Raw genomic sequence first — 23,307 nt, 5'->3', positions numbered from 1 at the left:
GAATATAGGAACTACACTACAGTATCACCTAATTCAGCAGCATGATTCTCATGACGAATCTTCGCCCACAAAGGTTGGGGGACTACATTACCCATCAACATATCAATGTCAGCTAAATTCATAATACACGCTTCAACTGTCTGGGACAACTCCTTGTAATAACCAGCAGGATTCTTACGAGGGTCAGGTAAGGTCTGCTTAAGAGCCAAGACCGCTGCTCTCTTCCAATGGACATGTACCCATATTCGCTGAAAATGCGGCAGAATAACTGGATTAGCGTTTGGGTCCCCTTCCTTCCAAATTGGGGGAACTTCTCTCATTGGATACTGTCTCGCTTTTCTTCTAACAGAAGAATCAGGTTCGTACAATGTCTGAGGCGGAAGGCTAGATCTAAAAGCCAGTATCGTCTCTACGGCATCTGTAATATCAGATTCTACTATCATCCCTTTAGCAAAATCCGACTGAACATCAAGTAGTTCCTGCGGGATCAAACCCAAATCATTATCTTCCCATTCCTGACGCAAAAACATACACATCACATTAAAAACATACCTTTGCTTAGGCAGCTCCCACTGAAAGAAAACATCCATAACCGCTGGCAAACTATACCTTGAGGCATTTATAATCCATTTACGAGCCAACAAATCCAACACAGCCCGTTCCTCAGAACCAGGAAGCTGACTACGACTCTGCTTACGCTCCGAAACAGGGGTCATATTCAGTGACCCAAACAATGGTGACAACAAATTAGAAACCGTTTCTGTCATTCGTTTTCGAACAGGAGAAGAATCAGACATAAGAACAGGAGAAGAAGTATTTTGAGGCAAAGAAGGTGTAGGGACAAGAACAGTAGAAATCGAAGATGCAGAAGCAGAAGGCAAAGGAGTTTGCGGCAAAGCTGGTAGCAAGGGTGGCGACCCTAGACTGGGTTGCGCAGGAGGAGGCAAAACCATCTGTGGAGCACCGGGTGGCTGAACAACAGCAGGAGGTTGAACAACAAATGGTGGAACAACCGGGGGTAATAGAGGCGCAGTAGCACCCTGCACATAGGGAGGTGGCAATCTCAGTAAATGAGAGATCAAAGGATCTTTTTCAAGGTCTTCAATCACTTTTGGAGGAGAAGACGACAAGGCCGGATAACATTTATCTATGGCCATACAACGCTGTCTATCTAAAACTTCACTCGCACGCTCTTCTCCATCTTCCTTAAACTGTCTAGCAGCTTGTAGTACTGACATATTCTTATCTTTCCTATCTCTCTTTACTTGTTTAATTTCTCTCTGTTTGGCTTCCTTACGCCAAAGGCGGAAAGAGTCAAACATTGCCGGCCGGGCTTTCTTCTTAAATACCTTAACTTCTAGATTGTCTAAAATCTCTGTTTCAAAACTACCATGTGGGGGCCATTGCAAAACACCATCCTTTTTAGTGTAGTGGACCCATACTTCAATATAAGTAATGGGACCCACTCCGTGTTTAGAATAGAGCTCATAAGTCGGAGTTCCAACCGGAGGTATCGGACATGAATCCTCCAATCGGGAATCCCTGTTACTACCACAAACAAACCAATTACCAAATTTACCAAGACCAGGCATCTTGCTCACTAGTCTGGTTTCAAACTTCAAAGGGAATCAAAAAATGATACACTCGTAAATATACAAGCCTTTCGGCTTTGGGTACTGCAGCAACCAAATCAAAACCAAGGAACCAAACAAAGTCGTGGGAGCGACCCACTTATACTTAACCAAATCTCTGTCACGCCACCAGAAGACCGTCTATCGTCTCGCTTTACAAACATCAATCGGAGGGTCCAAGACAAGGCGACAGTCAGGGCAGCAGTCCTTCGTAGCCGTTGGAAAGCGGGAAGCATAGCAGAAAAGACCTTCGGTCCACGTCGACATGCAGGGGTCGATGAAGTGGGGGCCCTCCTCCAGAGTTTCCTCACGTGGCTCCTCGCAATCTTCGGGCTTGGACCGGTACCACTGAAGTCGTCCCACGTTGGCCGCGCCAACTGAAGAACTGGGATTTCAAGTACCCAGCGGCGCCAGGGACACGGCCAAAGTCCTCTGGGTTCCCTTGCCTTGGTATACAGAGACACGGAATACTTCTAGGTGGCGTCAGAGATCAAATTTATTAGCTGCAGCTAGTAGCAGAAATCCCAGTAATACAACACGGTGTACAACTCAAGAAACTGCTCAATTTTACTAAGGTGAGACATCCCTATTTATACACAAATAGTACATTTAAAATGCAAGCCCCTGCACCAAAATTCAACCAATAGAAAATACATGACATCACACAGCATCATATAGTAAAGCTCATTTTACAGTGTCCCAACCCACAAGTTAATATTTAGGCATATCTAAATAATAATCTGGATGGCCCGGACAAACCCTTAATTGAAAGCGTAACCCATGAAATGAAGAAACAGTAAAGAAAAGTAGTTTCAGATAATGTGCAAGATAACAGAAACGTAAAGAAACTTAAAAGTTAACAAATGTCTTGAATGGTGATTGGGAAAGTGGATAACGATCTTGCAGGGAAATTGGCTTGGCAGAGTCAATTCCAGGTGAAAGGCCAGCTTCTGAAATTAACTCCAGCGCACAAAGGAAACCTTAGTTAATGTACACATGACCCACAAAAGGTCAGACTGCTTTGCTCGCAGACTAACTTCTGAGGCCTACGTAGATGGCAGTCACGACGCATGGCAAAAACCCATGTTTAGAAAAGAAAGTCGTGCACATTAAAAGCACGCAAAATCACAGAACCTCAGAACGCACTTGACGATCACCCCAAAACTTTCTATGCACAACAATATATATATATATATATCTCACAAGCACAATTATTTTAATTTATTTCTTATTCTTATTATTGGAACCCCCAAACTTCCTTTTTTATGATGCTTATCATTTGTTTACTACTCCCACCCCATAACTCTAAAATTACCATACATCTCTTTCATACTACCTACCCTTAACTCCTAAATTTAATATTTCATTTAAATATTTTCTTTCTTTTGGAGGAGGGACCCTCACAATCAGACCCTTTTTAAAATGTATTTCTTACCTTCCTTTGTCCCTACTCTCCTAAAATTAGCCATACCTCCCTTTACCATGAGCCACCCCTAAACCCTAAATGTAGCCTTACCACTTTATACATAAACCCCACACACACAACTACCTTATATACTTCCCATGCATGGCAAAGGCATCTCCGTTGTAAAGGCATGCTTGTTAAAGGCTGCTTGGTAAAGACTGCGTGGTAAAGACTGTTTACCAACTTGATGTACCAGGTTAGGTGCCCTCATGATATTTCTATGGGTATTTGATTTGCTCCCAACAAATATTTGAGGGACATTTAGGGGGAGTTTCAATTTGCAATTCCACCTAAAGTCTTGTAAACATTTGTAATTTTGTGTGTAATTATAAGATGGGGTGTGCGTTCTTTACAGTACCTTTCCTTTTTAAAGAAGTTGTGATTGCCTAACTCCCTTACACTCTCTGAATCAGACTCTGACTGCTTTGCCTCATTACACTGAGATTCAAGTGCTGAAAGGGTTACTTCATCCCCAGTTTCAAAGGCAGAGGTATGGAGCCTCCAGCACGCCAAAGAGAAAATGCCCCCTACACTTTAGGAAGGGCCTATAGATTGTTTAACACTAAGGGTTTTATTACAAGTACAGCGCCGTACTCGTGGTGGCAGTCTGACTACTGCCATACTGTGGGTCCACCCACTGTATTCTGAGTGTGGCGGTTGGAACGCCATGAGACCGCTGGCTCCGCCGGGATCAAGGATACCACTGGGCCTGCAGTCTGCAACTGGCCAGAATATGCTGGCGGTGCTGCTGCCGGCACACTGAGCATATTAGGAGTTGCCTTTTCACTGCCCTTTTCATGGCGGTGAGCCCGCCATGAAAATGGTGCCACAGAGGCAACTAAGGAGATCCTAATAGGGCCCCCTGCCGGATATGGGCCTAGGGTGCATGCGGGGGGAGTACATGTTGTTCCCCCTGTAATCGCACCCCTGTTCCTGCATAGTGGGCATGCATGCCCCACTGTGCAGGAACGTGCTGCAGTTGCTGTCACTACGGTGAGCTGCATGTTAGGCTCTCCTATGAGCCTAACAGCCCTCTGCTGTGAGGCACTCATAATCCAGTGGGAAGGCGCACCATGGGCTTGGCGGCCCACCTGTTAGCACGGTGGTAGCAGGCTGACAGGAGGACCACCAAACTCACAATAAGTACTTAAGAGATCTGACATATATTTCTAGTTCACTTGTTGATGGATAGGGTTCCTTTTCATTGTATAAGAATGTGATTTTATGTGAAGTATTTAGTTGTGTATGAATTAAAGTACTCTTTCTTTTTAAAAGTATAAACACTGAACATTGATATATTAAGAGTTATTGTCCACTTTATTGAGTTCTTTAATATGTATTTAACTCCTTTAGTTGGTATAATTTATTTTTTTGACTGTACCTTTTGAACTACACTGTTAATATTCAATTATGATACAACAAAGAGGTAGCACTGATTTTCCGCTTTAACTTCAGTATTTCTAGATTCATTCTCCTGTTTGATTATCAAAAACCCTTCGAAGTTAAATAGATAAAATCAAGGGAATCATCCTTAGACTTAAACATTCATTTCACCAGTGGCTAGTTCATTGCCCACATATTTGAGTTATTATCAACTCTGACCTTACTTTCTACCAAGTTTGTTCTTACATCACTCACTTTTGAGTAGGATAAGGAAGATTTTTCTTTGCCACTGTCATGAATGGAGGATGTTGGTGATCAGGAAGCCATTTAATCCCTTTTGAATCAGAGGAATTCTGTGTTTTCTGGCTTGACTAAATAGCTTATCTGTCAGATTTGTGAAATGCAGCTACCTTGTCTGTTACTTAATTCACCTCTGCTTGTTTCTGTTAAATTCCAGTGGAACTTCCTCCACGAGTTCCCAATTAATAAACTAATCTTGCTTAGCACCCTATGCAAGATGCACAAGACACTTCTCCTGGATTTCCCGGCCATGGCCAGACTGGCCAACCAGGAAAGCCGGCAATCTCCAGGTAGCCTGGAGCCCCAAGAGGCAGGTTTTAACACTTGGGGGCCCATTACGATGTCGGGCGGATTGCCTCCGCCAGGCTGGCGGTAGCAACCGCCGGCCTGGCGGAGGCAATCCGCCCGACATCCACACTCGTTTCCCCCCCGCCATATTAGTATGGCGGGGTGGACCTCGGCGGACGGAAAGACCGTCCGCCGCTTTTCCGCCCCGGTCGCCTTGCGGCCGGGGGCGGAAAAGGAATAATATGGTGGCGGTGTCTATCAGACACCGCCAGCCATATTATGATGGGCATTTTTCAAAGGCATGTGGAGAATCCCTGCGGGGGCCTGTTGCGGGCCCCCAGAGACTCGGGGGTGGGGGTGCACATGGGGGGTACCTATGGTACCCCCCAGCAGTTCCATGCACAGCATGGCAGGCACCGAGCATGCTTTCCTGCCATTGTGGCGGGCGGTGCTGAGTGCACCTCCCGCCACAATGGTAGGAATGCGGGATGCACCCGCCACTGTGCCGGGCGCATCCTAATGCTGGTGATGGAACCCCCGCCCTTACGGCGGCCGGTCCCTATTACCACGAGGATGGCGGACGGGCAAAGTCCGCCCGCCATCCTAATGACCCCCTTTGTTTGGCCTTTAGGAGTGATGGTGCACTTTATGCCATCCCGGCTGCAACTTGAAAGAACCGCTCTGATTCTAGCACACATTAGCACATCTGCACATGAGGGCTGAATATATCATTCTTACCAGGGCTGTTTAAGTACCCAGTCCAGCCCTAATCCTAACTTCAACCACCACATGCTTTCTCACAAGCTTCCTCACAAAAAAGCAGGAAACATCATTCTTTGGTTCTCACTCTTATTCCCAATACATCAGAAGTAAAGACTCTGCTAAATGAGTACAGAGTGAGCAGTGTGCCTGTGACAGTGCAGTGTACAGCACATTAAAGCCAGACCTAGTATTGACGGGCAAATGCTTGTTTTTAAAAAGACCTACACATCAATTAGAAAGCAAAACTATAGGGGTGCCTTCCTCTGCTAAGGCATTTGATAGAAAAGTGCACTGCATACATTTTTGCAATCATTTTTTTTAATGAGCAATTAAACATGATCAATTATTCACTAACAATTAACTACATGTAGAGAAATTCATTGCATTAACACAGCAGTGGCGGAAATGTTTTAACGTTTAAATGACTGTAAATTAAAATAACCATTCTCCATTCTGGAAATATTCATGAGCATTTTTAAACTATTGATCAATGTATTCATAAAGAGAAAAACATGGCACCTGTGTATTGCTGAGGAAATGTTAACATGTTTTGTCGTTTTAACATTTATTTCACAAATATTTTCTCTTTCTCAAAATTCTTGTCAAGTTTCACTTTATATTCAGATGCAAAGGAAGATAGGTACATCTTATAACTCTTTCAGGTACTGGAATACTGGTTCTAGTGTCACTGAGTCTCCACAATGAAATTTCTGAAGTGCTTGGTCAATCCTAAGGGGGCTCAATGTCAGATTGTAGATGTGGTTATAATTGTGGATCAGTCGCTTTGCTCGCTCCTTTTCTATTTGACCTGAAGTGAAAAGAAACAATTGGTGAATTAATTGTTCTAAATTCTATCGCCCATACATGATAAGATGAGGAAATTCTGACAGATCTTGTGTTACTTTGTGACCCAGGCTCTAGCACTATGTAATGTCCAAATGGGTAGACATCAAAATATAAAGGCAACATGTATACTTCCTTCCACCAGACATCATCTGATGCTAGAACTCATCAAGGCGATATCTTTGACTATTGGATATCCCGACTGAATGATGACAGCTGGATGCCATAAAAATGGTCAAAATGGAGAGCCCAGGAAATTACCACTCCTTTGATGCTGGGCGTTTGTCTACCTTCATATACACAAACACATAACAACACCTCACAACAGAATACCACACCTCAAGGACTTTTGAAAGCTAAGATGAAAGAAACCCAGTTAAAGTCGCACTGCAACATACTAGCAATGTATTAAAGGCATTTAAGGGAAATTTCAAATACATAAGTCACCCATTCACAAGATATTACTCCTCTCAGTTTTGCAATAAGTACCAGGTCTCTCCTGGAAGCGAAGGAATGGCTCTGAAAGTACAGACAACAAAAGGCCTCAAATAGACACCTCAGATAGGGGTTGATTTACAGGGAAGTGGTATGGAATATGTCCTCAAACATAGTAGACTATCAACACTTCTGGCAACATAGCTGCCTTTTAGGATTTCCATCGACAAAGGATGCCCCAGTAGTGAAGTGTGCTCTGACTCCACAATCAAGCTAGCAAAGAAGCAGAGTTGATACTGCCAACGATAACAAATGAAACAACAAAACCTGTTGTTAACATGTGTAGGTGCTATAATTAAATTGAGATCTCACCCTCACTCAAGTTTACTGTGTGATTTCCCCCCGGATGACATTATGGTAGTGTAGTTAAGTGTCCTCTCTACACCTACATGGGATTTAGCTGAGAAAGCTGTGGCAGAAGGGGAAGAAACGGGTTCACAGTACCACAAGAAATATTGTGCACTGGTAACCTACATAGTCACCTGTTACATTACATGGAATCCACTGGGTGTCTTTTCCTACGCAGAATCATCAAACCCCAAAATGAAGCTTACCACTTGGCATAGATTAGAGTTACAAAATCTTTTAACATATTCTCGCAAACATATCCATGTTCCATATTAAAGTTTCTACAAGACACCCTTCATGGTCCTCGATGAAGGTGTGGATGGAGAGGGTAGAATTATGGATATGTTCATGCACTTGACTAGAGAGGGCTTACCATTTTCTCTTAAAATATCCCTGTCTCTTGCCTCCACTTTATATGCTCTATAAACAAACTTGTACCATTACTCCGAAAGAGAAAAATGGAGACTTGCAATGCTGTGGTGCCAAGCCAAATTTAATAAGGAAAAAGTGCGTTACCTCAATGACAGAAACCTAGCACTATGACAAAATTGGGCACCCATCGTGCACGACAAATCAAACATGGCTTAGAGATTCATTTGTGGGCTGCTTCAGTAATTGGCAGAATTTATATTGGGCTTGGCAATTGTGAAAGTAAACAGAGGTTAGACTGACTCTGTAGTATGTGTTTCGGAGCTCAGTGGCTAGGTAGACCTTCCCTCTGTAAGTTCTGTTTCTTAATGAGCAGAGGTGAGAGGTGTACAAGTTCTGTTAGGTCTATTTGACATTTTGAGACTCTTGCTCTTAGACTGGTGAAGTGCTAGAGGTGAAGGCTTATCTTGAGTTTAGTGCTTGTTGCACTTTTCAAGGTTTATGGAACATTCTCTTTCCCACACCTGATGATGATGTATTTATTCACAGAATATAATTTCATCATGACTTTTGCCTATTTTTATTTCCTACTTTCATGTCCTTTGAGAATCCATGATAATCTGTGGTTTCGATGATCAGCCATGGGTGGCTGTGGTTTAGATCTTGTTTGAACCCTGTATTTAGCTGGATCTGGACCAATGTTTTCTTTTCGCCAGTGTCTTTCCAGTCTCTGATTTATGTGGGCTCCATTGTTTTTTTATCTTGACAAATGTGAGATATTAGCTTTAGTTTGTGTTTTGTTGTTTAGGAGTTCCTTCCCCTCTAAGGTGGTGTGTTGTGACTTTTTAAGGCAGTACTAATAAATGTCAAAGCAGTTTATATTAATTTGTTTGGTTAGCACTGCTATGCTGCAAGTGAGAAACAAGAAGTCGCTAATGGAAACAATGTTGCTGTTTGACATACTAGTGTACAGGTTGCTTGGGCAAATATTGTTTGTGATGCTTGATTTTCCCAGGCTTTGTAGGGGGTTCGGTGGGGAGGAGGGGAATTGACTCTTAGCATTTTTGTCCATTCATAGGTGTTGCTGGAGTCTTATTATATCCTGGCTTTGGAATTAAAAGTCAAAATTTTGTTTTGCTTAAACACATTTGCTTCACTTACTACTTACTAATTACTGAGCCTTCTTCACCATTGTAGCTGAAACGTGTCCTCTCACCAGGCTTTGTTGTGTCCTACACGTCACCTTGCTTCTCCATGGATCCTTTCCTCCTACAAGCTCTGTTGTCACTGTCATGGTTCAACATAGGTTGCTATTGTTTACACATGTAAACACAGGCTCCCATACTCATGTATTACCTTTAAACCTTGAATGAGCTGTGCTGCAGCACTGGGCACCAGTGGATGGAGGCTTATGAGATGGTTAAAAAGGAAAGCCATGCGACTTTGAAGGCCACGAAGACAGCATGGCTAGGAATAGAAGCCACAGATAAAAAAGAAGCTCTTAAGGGTCACAATAAAACTGAATGATTAAATGTATCAGCCTCCTCACATGTACTGATTAATGTCTGTATGGCATCTTGCTCTGTGCGCACTTCCCCTTTCAGGTTATACCTGTCCTACTACTCATAGAGCATGCTTCTCTTTTAAAAAGTGATCTCTGTCCCTTAAAGAAAATCCACTACAGGGGCCTAATGGTCTGGTAAAGGGCAAGTATTTTCCTCTTTAGCTCTGTCCAGGAGCCATTTAGCTTTGGTTCTCAGGATTTCTTTACTAGGGTGAAAACGATGTCCCACGGAAAGGTAGTACATTTTTAGCTATTTGACAATGGAAGCAACCTCAGAATGTTCCAAACACCCCTCATATGTAAAGTCTTACATACACACATGCACACACACACACGCGCACACAGACCCATTTACACACACCTACACATCTAACAAATCTGTACTGCATGCTTTCCATTCACTCTATTACAGCATTCAAAATAGAGACTGTAAAAAATCGCTCATTCTAGCCCTATATTTTTTCGAAAAATGTAAGTGGGAGTAAGCCTAAGGCTCCTTGTTTGAAGGGTGGCAGATACAATCATAAATAGAATAATACATAAAAAAGAATGTAACCACAGAAATTACGAAAACACAATAAAACAAGTTTTTAGAGCACAACTGTGTGCCTTAAATAATTGCTTTCTCTTGAAATTAGCTAATTCAGTTTTGTAATACTTTATGCATTAGGCTTGCCTTAAAAATATCTTACATTGAGTTTGTCGAACAAAGGTCCAAGAGGGACAGGTCAATGTAAAAATTTAAAAATATCCAGATAAGGTAAATGTGTTTATAATGTTTCTAAATGGAACACATTTAGTTGGCCATTGGTTGTCTTCAAAATTGACCCCGGATCTGGCCCTTTTCAGCTCCCTGCCTTAAAATGCAATTTTGCACCAAATATTGTCAAACAGCATTGTTCGCTTTACTTTGAGCGCATGCTCAAATCGTGTAGTCAGTGAAAATCAACATATACGCTAGTCTTAAAAACCTCCATTTACAATCTTAAAGGTGTTTCTGTACCGGTATTTTTTGTATCACACAGACAAAGAGCCTTTTCAAGTTTCCCAAACCGCTCAATCCATGATTCATGTCGCTTTGAATCTTTGAGGTTTGCTACTTGATGAACGGGCTGAGTTAAAGGTCTACTTGTCTTCTCATTAGCATTATCCATCTTTAGATCCTAGATAAAAAATACATTGAATTTGGAAAATTGGTAATCATAGTAAATTTGTAATGCATGCAAAAAATGTTTAAAGAACAACAATACAGGAAAGGCTAGAAAAAACAACGACATTCCTGAATGACTGGCCATTACAAAGCTGCATAATGGAACTAGCTTAGCAGCATCAGTGAAGGTCATATCATAAAACTTTAAAACATAAAGGAAACAGAAAAAACCTTGCATATTAGACTTACGGCTTCTACATTTCCTCTGCCTAAGCAATGCTCCCTAGGAGGTTAATGTGGGCCAGCCTTATTAGTCAATCCATCAACACCCCGCTCCAAGCATTTTTGTCATCTTAGGTAAAGTGACTGTAGTCTTTTTCAGGCTGCTATATTTATTTCATATTATAGTTTATCCATCATTGTATTACATAGAAGGGTATAATATTGTATCATATTTTAGATTGGTATAAAGAACACATTGAAGCTAAAATAGTTTCCAACCGTATCTTCTGTCTCATTGCAAAACAAGGTACAGCTCACTTCCCCTTCCATCAGCTCTGGAATGTGTGTTTGAAGTCGCCCCTGTATGAAGGGCTCAGGATGTGCCAGACGTCAGCTCCACTTTTCTTAGTAAACGTCCCCTTCCTGTAGGTCTTGGACTGTGTTATCTTTATTCATTCTCTACAACTCAATTATACTCTCCTACATGCAGAGTACACATAAATAAAATCAGTTTCTTCCTAATTCATGTTAACAGTTCATTATTGTTGGACTTTGACCTTTCTGTAGGGTAGTCTCCAAACCTTTTGCCTTCTGTTTTCAGAACCTATTTTTGTTGGCTTTTAGATTTCTGTGCCAGTGGTGGCTCCTCCAGTATGGCGGAGGAGCGTTACCTCTCCCTGTTATGTTATGTTATGTTATGTTAAATTGATTTGTAAAGCGCGGCTAACACCATTAGGTTTCTTGGCGCTGTGCTGGAGCGTAGTGAAGAAGAATATGAAACAGAATCTAAGGGTAAGAGACAGTGAAAAGAAAGGTTTTAAGGAGTGATCTGAAGCCAGAGTATGAAGGTGCAAGTCTAAGGGAGAGAGGAAGGGAGTTCCAGAGGGATGGAGCCAGAAGAGAGAACCTCAGGCCCCCGTGTTTTTTCCTCTTGAACCTGGGAACGGATAACAGGGCCATTTGGGATGAACGTAAGTTGCGAGACGGGGTATAAGAATGGAGGAGGGAAGAAATAAAGGAGGGCCCTAGACCAGAAAGAGACTTGAAGACAGTGCAGCCTAACTTAAATTTTCAGCGGGCGGATACCGGCAGCCAATGAAGACTCTTTAAGAGTGGGCGGACATGCTGATCTTTTGGCTGGTGGTAGATCAGGCGGGCAGCTTGATTTTGTATCAGCTGGAGTCTTCTCAGTTGGTACTCGGGGATGCCGACGTACAGCGCGTTAGCATAGTCGAGTCGACTGATCACTAACGCCAGGAGTGCTAGCGTGAGCGCTTCGGTGGTAAGTAGGCGGGAGATTTTCCGGAGTTTCCTGAGTTGAAAGTGGCTGGCGGACACCACTGCGCTGATCTGGGGTGTCATAGAGAGGTCATTACTGATAATGACCCCCAAACTTTTAGCAGAGTTGACTGGAGACGGAGGGCTTCCAAGGCTGGCAGGCCAGAAGGAAGGCTGCCAAGGGTTGGAGGCTCCCCCGACAAGAATCAGTTCAGTCTTGTCGGGGTTGAGCTTTAGGTGGTTTAGGCTCATCCAGTTGCTGATGAAGCAGAGTGTGTTTTGGAAAGTAAAGATGGAGTCCTCAGAAGAGTCAATATTGAAAATCAATTGAATATCGTCCGCGTAGTTGAACGCGGTAATGCTCAACCCGCGGAGGGCACGGAGTAAAGGGGCTAAATACAAATTAAAGAGGAGAGGGGATAATGAGGAGCCCTGGGGGACACCACAGGACAGCTCAACCTGAGTGGCTGAAAACTGAGACAGCCTGACAGCTTGTTGTCGTTCCGTCAGGAAAGACTGGACCCAGTCGAGAGCAGTCCCTCGGATGCCGGCCTCTCCGACACGGTCGACCAGGATCCCATGGTCGACCGTGTCGAAGGCGGCCGATAGATCCAGAAGGACAAGGGCTTGTCGGGTGTTAACATCAGCCCCTCTACGCAGTTCGTCCATCACGGAGAGAATGACAGCCTCCGTGGAATGCGCAGGTCTGAACCCTGCCTGCTTAGAGTCTAAAACACACGAGTCCTCGATAAAGGAACTGAGTGTTTGAGTGACGTGCGATTCCAGGACTTTGCTGAGGAAGGGGAGGAGGGATATAGGGCGGTAGTTGCTCAAGATGGAAGGGTCTGCCGATGGTTTTTTTAAAATAGCAACCACCTCGGCCTGTTTAAAGGAACACGGAACTACCCCGATGGCCAGAGAGTTGTTAATGAGGGCCAGGGGGGGTTCAGGGCAGAAGGTGAAGGCTGCTCGAAGGACCGAGGGAGGGCAGCAATCACGAGGAGAGCCAGAAGAAATGTTATGCAAAAGCGAAGAGAAGATGGCTGTCGAGATAGGGGGAATAGCGGTAAGAGTATGAGAGTTAGAATATTTAGAAAGCTCAGTAGTCAGAGGGTGGACAAACGGGGTTTGGGCAGCGATACTGAATTTAATTTTTGCTATTTTTTCTATGAAAAATTCGTTCAAGGAATCACACAGGAGTTGGGAGGGGAGGTGCCCTAATGTGAGTCTAGCTGGGTTAGATAATTCCTCTACAATAGAGAATATGTCCTTTGACTTGTTTGTGGAGTCCATAATTTTGTTTGAAAAATAGGTGGATTTGGCCAGGGCTATAGCTATTTTATATTTTTTGAGCGAAGAGGAAAATACCTCCTTATTCTCAAGGGAGTACCCCCGGCGCCATCGTCGTTCCGCTTGGCGGAGGCCTAATTTGAGAGCTCTCAGGTCCTCGGTGAACCACCTTTGAGCGTCATGGCAGCGCTCTGGCTCTGACTAGTTTTAGGGGAGCTACTACGTCGGCAGCAGAAGTGAGCCAACGGGTAAGGTTTGATGACTGGGTATCAATAGAAACAGGTGGATCAGAAGTAGAGGGGACTGAGGAGCTAAGAATAGAGCTGAGAGCGTTTAGATCTGACCTATTCCAATTTCGGGCCAGGAAATTCGTTTCTCGAGGCTTGATAGTGGGCCTGGGTATCCCCAGTGTGAATGTGATTAAAAATTGATCTGACCATAGGCATGGCAGGACGAGGGGGGCGGATATATCCAAACCGGATGTCCACACCTGGTCTAAAATGTGCCCTTTTATGTGCGTGGGCGAATGGATATGCTGTATGCAATTCAGACCTAACATGAGGTCTGAGAAGGCCAGTGAACTAGGGGATTCGTGGGTGTCCGATGGCCAGTAATTAAAATCGCCCAAAACCAAAATATTGGAATTGTTGATGGTGAACTGAGAGATGAAGTCACCGAACTGAACAGGAAAGTTGAGCATCGGTAAAGGGGGACGGTAAATCAAAGCGCAGATAAGAGAAGACCCTGACAGTTCCAATCTAAGTACCAGACAGTCTATCAAAGGGATGCTGGTGGTGGGCACTATGGAAAAGCGAAGCCGGTGCTTCTTGACAGCGGCAACCCCCCCTCCGGCTTTGCCGGAGACACGATTGGCTTGTAGGATATAATAACCGGGGGGGATGGCAGCCAAAATATCGGGAGCAGAATCATCTGTTAACCAGGTCTCGGTCAGGAATAAGATGTCTGGTTGCTCTGATTCCAGCAGATGAAAAATATCTAATTGATGGCTGACCAGAGACCGTGTATTAAGATAGGACACCGAGAGAGAAGGGTGGGGGGGTGTTGCCGATAAGTGGGTGCCAGGTCTGGGCTCCGCGACCAAGGGCCTTGAAGTAGGACATGGCATGATAATTTCGGGAAAAGAGTTGCGGGTGGTGAGCAAGCCTAAAGAAACCAGCCTGGGGACGGACTCAGGTGGGGGAAGTGCAGGATTATGACATAACACAAGAGAGGCACGGGTGTACGTGAGGAGAGGGACAGAGTAACGCGCCCCTAGCCCCGGTCGGCCGCGGACGGGCGCAGACGGGCTTAACTCTGGCGCAACTCCGGCGCACCTACGTCGCGCCCGCTGCGCTCGTCCGCTGCGCTGACACATGAGGGACGTCTATGTAGGCTATGACGCGGTGATGGGAGGAGTCAGGAGGGCGGGATAGGGGGGATTGAATTAAAATAGAAGTTTACCGTTCGCCGCTCCTACTCAGCGGGACGGGCAAGGCGTGAAGCTGCTAGCAATCAGCAGAAGTGAGTCAGGCAAGTTAAAAGTAAAAATCAAGTTTCAGCGTTCAGCGCGCAAGCCCTCTGCCCTCTGCCACAGGGCTTCAGACTACACGCGAGGGAAAAGTGGGCGGAGCCTATATAGGCTATGACGCCGTGATGGGAGGAGTCAGGAGGGCGGGATAGGGGGGAGTGAATTAAAATAGAAGTTTACCGTTCGCCGCTCCTACTCAGCGGGACGGGCAAGGCGTGAAGCTGCTAGCAATCAGCAGAAGTGAGTCAGGCAAGTTAAAAGTAAAAATCAAGTTTCAGCGCTCAGCGCGCAAGCCCTCTGCCCTCTGCCACAGGGCTTCAGCAACTTTAAAACTTATTATCATTTTATTTTTATTTCCCAGGCGAGTCTAGGGGGTTGGGCATAATCGGTGACAGGCTACAGGAGGAGTGGTGCGCACTGCTGTCAGTGTGCATGTCGGTTTGGCCAGCCGTCTTAGGACGGCCATAGCAACATGCACACCGAGATGTCTCCAACCTGAGCTGTGTTGCTGGGTTAGAGACAGCAGGCACAGGCTCCCAGTCTCTCTAGGATTGTAAATACAGGGCGCTAGGAGCATGAGAGCAGCGTCTGGATCTGCCGCACAGGAGTCTGAGTATCTGTGCTGCAGTGAACTGGTGCCAGAGAGGAGCCAAAGAGCAGCGATGCAGAGGGCAGCAGGTAAGTTCTTTTTTTTCGTTTTTTTGTTTATATTTTTGTTGTCATCCGGCCTCCCTCCACCCGTCCCACCACTCTGCCATGACACCAGCCTCTTCTGCTCTGTGCATGTTACCACTGCTAATCAGTGCTAAATTGCTTGTGCTCTTTCCCCTAAGCATGGTAAAGTTGGCTTATACTCAACTGACACATTTATTTAGCTGTAAGTCACTAGAAAAGTGGCACCACCTTTGCCCAGAGCCTGTACATTAAATGCTATTAGTGGGCCTGCAGCACTGATTGTGCCCCCCAATTAAGTTACTCATTAAACATGCCTCGGGCCTGCTATTGCTGCCCTGGTGTGCAGTTTAAACTGACATTGTGAGCCGGTAAGATAAACCTCATGCCAAGCCAAAACCTTTCTTGTCCACATAGACAACACCCTTAAGGTAGGTCCTACACAGCCTAGAGGGCAAGATGCAATGTATTTAAAATTTGGACAGGCACCTTTTAGTTTTACATGTCCTGGTAGTGACAAACTCCTAAATGTGTTTTCCAATACTGCAATGCATACCTCTCCCATAGATAACATTAGCGATACCATATTACATTTAATAAGCTGTACCTTCCAATTGGGAACAGGTGGACATGTCGCATTTGGTGTCTAAAAAATTGCAATTAAAAACCCTCTTTAATGGTAAAGTCAGATGTTTGATCACAATCAAATAACATTCCCTCTTGGGCAGCCAAATTCAGAACAGTTCCATTTGTATGTTATAATGTATGTAATGTTTTGTCATGTTTGTGATTGCAATTTGATATGTTCACATATTTTGTTTTCTGTGTACTGCAATGTCAAATATTGAAATTATTTTGCTATGACTTATGTATTAAAAAATTAATGGTGATAACTGCTAGTATTGGCAATATTGGCAATTTGAGTGGTGTTTGTATTTTGAGTGACCTAGCCCTACTGACATCTTAGGCCCGTCCCCTTACAGTAGGCGAATGACTTTTAGAACAATGGCATTTTTTTGTCCCACCATTTGGTGCCTACTGCCTGTCGCCTGGGTCACATGACTAGGTGTAGTTGTCAGTTGGTCTGTCTGTATTGTTCCTAGACTTTGAGACAAAGGGAAGCTAGGTGTTGGCAGGATGGGTCACTCTGAGTTAACGTGGGGGAGGAGCTGCCACTTACCACACTTGCACATCACAAAGGCCCCGCTGGAGCACTCTCATAAAGGGGGTTGACACTAATCTATTGTGACCCAAGCCAGTCTGGGGCGAGGGCAGGGAGGCAAGAAATTCCAAGAACCTCTTTGGGATGGAATCCTCTGGAAGCTTCGTCACTTCAAAGTCCGGCTGTGTCCGTGGCCACGCTGTGTCCGTGGCCACGGACACAGCCGGACTCAGGTTTACGTGAGGGCAGTCGCCGAGTTGCAACTCTTCACTTGGCGTGAAGAAATGTATCCCCTGGCGTGAGCCCACGGGAGCGGAAACAAAAGCTCAGACACGGTTCTTTGGACACTGGAAAATCCAGAACGGTCCGTTGAGAATCGTGAGTCTTATAACACCTTTTTCACACACCCCGAGGTTAGGGTACACCTTAGCGCGGGTATACCACCAGGGGTGCACACTGGTCCTGAAGAAAGCTCGGCTGACCATAGCCACAAAGAGCAGAAACATGTCGACCATTTTACAAGGACACTAATGGTTCAGAATCATAACCATTCGGTGTCCGTGATACCATTTTTAATGAGGACAGTCTAGTCTCTGAATAAAGTTTTTGCGAGACATTGGCTGCTTTCTTTTAACTGTACACAATCACTACCCCTTTTTTTGCACTTCTCAGAAACATATGAAACCAGCTCCGCTGTAACATCAGGCATTGAAGCACACCGGGCAGACATTCTATCTACCCGGTGGGAACCCCATGATGAAGCATGTCACCGACCAGGTCGGTGAGTGAGGGTTCTTTTTACTAACTTGTTTTAGTTTTTTTCCCCTCACTAACCTTTCTCCGCCTTTCCTTTCTTTTTTGGTATGATTTAGTGTGCTTGTCCTTATGAAAAATCATCATTAGGAGAAAATTAACAGCACACTCTAGTTCACTCTTTTGTTGTTGAAGTATACTTTACTGGGGTATAAGAGTGTTCCTATACCCTCACTCTCTTGTTGTTTAAACATAAATATTTTACCTCAGACACCAACTCTTCAGTACACTTCTGGACCTGTGGACTGTGCCAGAAAGAAGGAGTGTCGTGCTGCTGAAAGGACTTACACTCTGCTGGAATGCTGCTCTGAAGGACTGCTGCCCTGCTGTGCTGCCCTCTTGCCGGGGAGAGAACAGCTGGACCTGCAACTCTGAACCCAGGACCCCAGAATAATTCCAAAGGCTAGTTGGCTGGCCTGCTGATCAGAAGCCTCAGGGACAAAGCAGGCTCCCAACAACCTTAAACTCAGCACCTCAACTCTGCCATCTGTGAATTCTACCCAGCCGAATGGTGCCACCCCATTCTTTGACCCTTGGAAGTGGGTCTGAAGGTGTTCTGCCAGCCCAAATGTGGACCCAGCAGAACCAACGCATCTCCCCTGATGTGCGGCACAGCCCCAAGGAAAACCAATGCAGCTAGTCTGCTGCAGGATTCTCCCAACTCCAGGACTTTTCATCGCCTTGAAGACCATTGACTCCTCGGATGCAGCAACGCATACCCAATGCAGGCCCTCACATTGCAAGCCTCTCGTTAACGGAAGCCCTTCAGCTTCCTTGGAAACAGCCAGTGCAAAATGCATCCTTGAAGCAGGACGATGCACCTCAAATGCCCTCGTCGTAGGCCTCCTCGATGACTATGCAGGACCTCGCATTGCAGCCTAGCAGCTCCTCAGAACTGACTCTGCACAGCGCATCTCTGATATGGACCGTTCATCGTCTCGGCTGCAAAATGCATACTCGACGCAGGACCCAGCAACTGTTCACAACCAGTATTTAAGTATTTAAGGTTTGTTCAGCGAGCCTAACTTGGAGTCTGTAGCCGGCCCACACTCCATCGTGGCCAGCCTGAACTTGTGACTTTGTCCCGGTCTTCCGCAATCATATATCCACAGTTGGCGCTTTGCACGTTTTGGTGCTATTTTCACTTAAATATTTAAAATTGCATATCTGCAGTTCAACTGATTCGATTATTGTCATTTTCGTCTGAAACTATTTATTAAATCATACTCTACTTTTTTTTAGGTTGCTTGATGATCGTTCTTGTGTGTATTTCTCTTTATAATTGTTTGAAGTGCTGTGTAAATACTTTACATATTGCTTCTAAGTTGAGCCTGACTGTTCTGTGCCAAACTACCAGAGGGTTGAGCACAGGTTAATTTAGGGTTTGCTTGTGATTTCACCCTGACAAGGATTATGGTTTCTACTTTACTAGGGTTTCACCCCCCACAATCAGTAACCCAATTTCCTGCAATGATGCATAAGTAATGTGAATGCACATGCGCTCTTTGATTTCCTTGGATTAACTAGATGTATTAAAGTTATACCTTCTAGTTTTGTATTTCCTTAGCACAGCCAATGGAATAACACATAGTATTATGCTAACTGCTATTAAATAGCTTGGGCCTCATTTACTATATTGTGATACACTACAGCACAAAAAGCCTTCCTGCTGTGCGTCACAATAAAAGGGCAGGAATTGGCTGTACAAGATACCTGTCCTTTTCGCCTGCGCCAGCACACAAACAGCAGCCGTGCACCAAAGCAGACACCCTTGCGTCATGTTGCATGGGTGCCTGCGTTGTGGGGATGATAGTTTCTGTACAAAAACAATAATTGATGGCATTTTCCTCTTTCTATATGTGCTGCAGTTTTACACAACATTGTAAATCTGGGAATGTGTCAGGTTCCATGACTTTTGCATGGGAACTCTCACAGCAACACCCAAGGAACACCTCTTTCATGCAGAGTGATGAGTGAAAGGAGCCCATGTTTACAGGGCTATAAAAAGCTATAAAATATGGGACAGCCCATTGCGCTAACATTGCGTCAAAAAAAGTGACGCACTTGGGACGCAATAGGCTTGTAAAGGAGGCCCCATATATTTATCTCCTGGTGTCAGCCTATTATGTACGCAGCTGTTATAACTTTGTATCCTGGCTAATAAGAACCTTTTTATTCAAAAGAGGAGTTTGCAGACCCTTTCCATGACTACACCTTTGACCACCATTTTCTTTGACAAGTATTTGGCAAAGCCATGTGCCTCGAGAATACAGAAGCATCCATAGGGGGGACTTGGAGCCTCTCCGTGTCTGTGTTCACAATGGAAGGGAGGCTGCTGTACATTCTTAGTGTTCTGATAGTGACATTCCCAACCACACATTACTCTTTTTGTGACAGCCTGGCAAGCCCTAGCTGTTGGCACACTTGACTGTTGACTATGCATTGCTGTTGTGTCAGCTCTGCTCTCCCCTGCCCTTTTAATATATTTGAGTGCCAAATGGGATAGCAATTGTGGAAATTAAGCGATCATTTGGGCCTCCATTTATGCCACCATCTGGATTTGTCCTGTTTTCCATATCATCTAGTGCTTATGGAAAGCAGTTTTTATTCATTCAGACAGCTGTAACCATCTAGTTGCACGATAAACCAATCAAGCAGTAGGAGTGGCGATGAACCTGAAATAGAAGAACCATCGTTGGAGATTGACCACATTACTATAATGTCAGTTCATTTCTATAGTGTATATTATTATAAGAATCAAGTATGATGAAACTTCAATTTCATTCATTCCTACCAGATACTTTTGCTGAATTGCAAGATGATCGTTGTGGAATGCAGCCATAGAGCACACACCATTATTTTCTTTCCCTGAAATTAAAAAGATACAGGCTTATGTTTTAGTTAGTCTTTTTATGTAAAACAAAAGTTTTCGCAAGGGATTTAATGCATGAGATAATCAAACATTTAAATATTATTGTTCCCAGTGTACATTTAAGGGATGATCTTAGAATGACTTAAACCTAGAGGCTTTATGTTGTATCTTATGTTTTCCTGCTGCTCAGCTAGAATGCTTGTGATGTGGAATGTTGGATGAATGGAGTGTTAGAGGTTTGTGAATGTCAGTTGGGTGAGGGCTGAGCAGCAGGACAGCTGCTCCTGATGGGGTTATCATTATATCTTATTATCTAACATCTTAACTTAAATAAAGTAACTTGCTTAATCTACATGGAAGTTCCAGCTTCCTATTGATTACATCACTTTACTTAACCCTAGAAGATGGGAAACAGAAAGCCTTTCCCCACATTATTTATGCAACACTAAATTTTGCATTAGCATAAAAACAGTTTTTCCTCTGATTGAAATATCCAGAATATTTTTAACACTCTTTGATCCTTGGAAATTGTGGTATACATGTTAGTAAAGCAATAGACTAGATGAAAATACATGGTACCAAGCAACTGTACTTTACCACCCATATATTTATTGAAAACATCACACCCCACAGTGCAAATGACATTTTACAGATAAGTAATGTCACAATCATATAGAAATGACTATAAGAATGTGAAATGCACTCCCAGGTACACGTTCTGTTCTGCACTCTTCTGAGAGAATATTTCAAGGACCATCCAATACAAGATTCTTAAAAATAGAATTACCTTTAAAGAGGGTGAGGAATGCAAACACAGCCGCTCTAGTTCACGTCCCTAAACTTCAACAACACATAGAAAGTGAGAGCAAAATGAAGGAAGGCAGAGAAAATTGAGTTTTCAATTGAGTTGTCTGCATAAAAGAGGAGCTAGGGTTCACCAAAGTGAAAAGCATTAGGGCAGGAGAAGTTGAACAAAAAGAGAGGCGAGAGACAGAAGCACCAGAGCCAAAAGGATGACGGATGTCTGTAAGGTGAAAGTAAGAGAGTAGTGAAGGAGGCATGAAATGAAAATTGCACTTCTATAGCGCGTCACTACCCGGAGGCCTCGCAGCGCTTTAGACTGAATACTGGTGGCAAGCTCAGGGGAGATCAGCACATCTTTACAAACAAGTGCATTTTTAAAGCCTTTCTGAATTATTGATTTCTCGAAGGGAGAGGGGGAGGGAGTTCCAGAGCCTGGCTGCGGTATGGGAAAAGGAACGACCACCCCAACGGGCTTTGTTAATTTTGGTGGCAGTTAACAGTTGCAGAGAACTAGAGCGTAAGGCTCTGGACGGTGCATAGGGTGTAGCTATAGGGTGCAGGATTGCTGGACCAGTGCGGTGAAAAGATTTGTGCGCAATGCACATGGCCTTGAACTGGACTCTGGCTGCTACTGGGAGCCAGTGAAGCTCTTTCAGAGCTGTTTTTGCTGACTGCCAACGGGGGATGTTGTACAGTAAGCGGGCAGCACAGTTTTGTGTGACCTGAAGCCTATGGGTCACTGCAGCTGGGGCTCCCATATAAAGGGCATTCCCATAATCTAGGCGGGAGAGGATCAGGGCCTGGACCATGATCCTCCTAGCCTGGAATGGGAGCAGGGGAAGCACCTTACGGAGCATTTTCATCATCCCAATGCAGGTGGAAGCAGTTTTTGTGGCTTGGGCTGAAAAATCAAGCGCTTTGTCCAGCCAGACTCCCAGGCTCTTAATCTGGGGTTTGGGAGGAGGAGGCAGGGCAAGAGATGGAGGCCAGATGGATGCTAGGGCAGATGGAGGGGGGTTGGGGGCATCCAGGAAAATAGCATGGTCCATGGAGATGAAGGAAGGAAGAAAAGAAAGAAAGTAAAGAACGGTGCAAGTTGGAGATGAGTTGATCAGAGAATGGGAAAGGGCGACAAAACGTTCTCACCAAAGTTCCCACTCATCTCATTGTTCTACCTACACCATTAAGGTTGCTGATTCGCCTGAATCTTTTATTCTTTATCCTGTCTTTCATTCACAAGTGCAATAGGTTCATTTTGTCTGCTGAATTAACCTGCTTCTTGGAAGCTTTGCTGTCAGAAACTGAGTCAGATATAGAAGCCTCAGCATGCCAGTCTTTTTTAGGCAAGCTTTCATACTGAGCCAGGGAAACACTGAGTTGTATGTGTTCAGGTGATCAGATTGGCCATAAAGAGAGGATTTGATTAGAAAAACAAACGCAAGATCTCATGCAATGGTAGGCCATTAAAGAAAACATTTGTGCCTGATTAGAGACAAGGGCACTAACTGATTTAATACATGTTTAGCAAATCAAGGGGGGGAACTAGGAGCTGAGTAGAATGTCCAGCACCCACCCTCCTAAATTATCATAGTTACACAAAAGGGGGGTTGTGTTCCCACAGGAAAGATAGAAGGGAGAGAGGACGTGAAGCTGTCGGTCGGAACTGGGGAGCTGACAGACTGGTTCTGGGGAATCCGAGTCATCTGAAGTGATTGCCCTCACACACCCAGGTGGGAGTCATGCTTCGTCAGTGAACTGTTCCTCGTTGGTTCGGCGCTGCACAGCCCAAAGGACCCCTCGAGGCGGCTCTTTAAAGGAAATCTTCTGATTTTTGCCATAATGAGGAGCACAAGTGAGGATGTAAGTGTAGGGTGGTGTGGTAAGTGATTTCAATAGTCTTAGGGGTACCAAGAGCTGCTTTAATAAGGGGGTCCCCTTGACAGGAGTAAAAACACAGGAGCTGTCACAGGAGACACTGACCCTAAACAGCTTTAAGATAAGTGACATAGGCTCACATGTTTCATGCTTTATGGCCCAACAGGATCTTTGGCATTTGTTCAGGACTGGG

General features: G+C 44.5%; 1 protein-coding gene across 1 annotated transcript in view; it reads right to left on the bottom strand.

Moving 5' to 3' along the window:
• Positions 1 to 6,335: 6,335 nt before the first annotated feature.
• Positions 6,336 to 23,307, bottom strand: part of LOC144802123 (uncharacterized protein C1orf87 homolog) — a 103,857-nt gene continuing 86,885 nt past the window's right edge. The window contains exons 3-4 of the mRNA XM_078671790.1: positions 10,452 to 10,611; positions 6,336 to 6,637 (exon numbers count right to left, since the gene is read on the bottom strand). Coding sequence (XP_078527916.1) covers positions 6,477 to 6,637; positions 10,452 to 10,611 — 321 coding nt within the window. The 3' untranslated portion in view covers positions 6,336 to 6,476. The remainder of the gene's footprint in view (positions 6,638 to 10,451; positions 10,612 to 23,307) is intronic.

This window comes from Lissotriton helveticus, chromosome 1_2, assembly GCF_964261635.1.
Source record: "Lissotriton helveticus chromosome 1_2, aLisHel1.1, whole genome shotgun sequence".
Taxonomy (NCBI): Eukaryota; Metazoa; Chordata; class Amphibia; order Caudata; family Salamandridae; genus Lissotriton; species Lissotriton helveticus.
The sequence above is the reverse complement of the archived record's forward strand: the minus strand, read 5'-3'. Positions and strand labels throughout refer to the sequence as shown.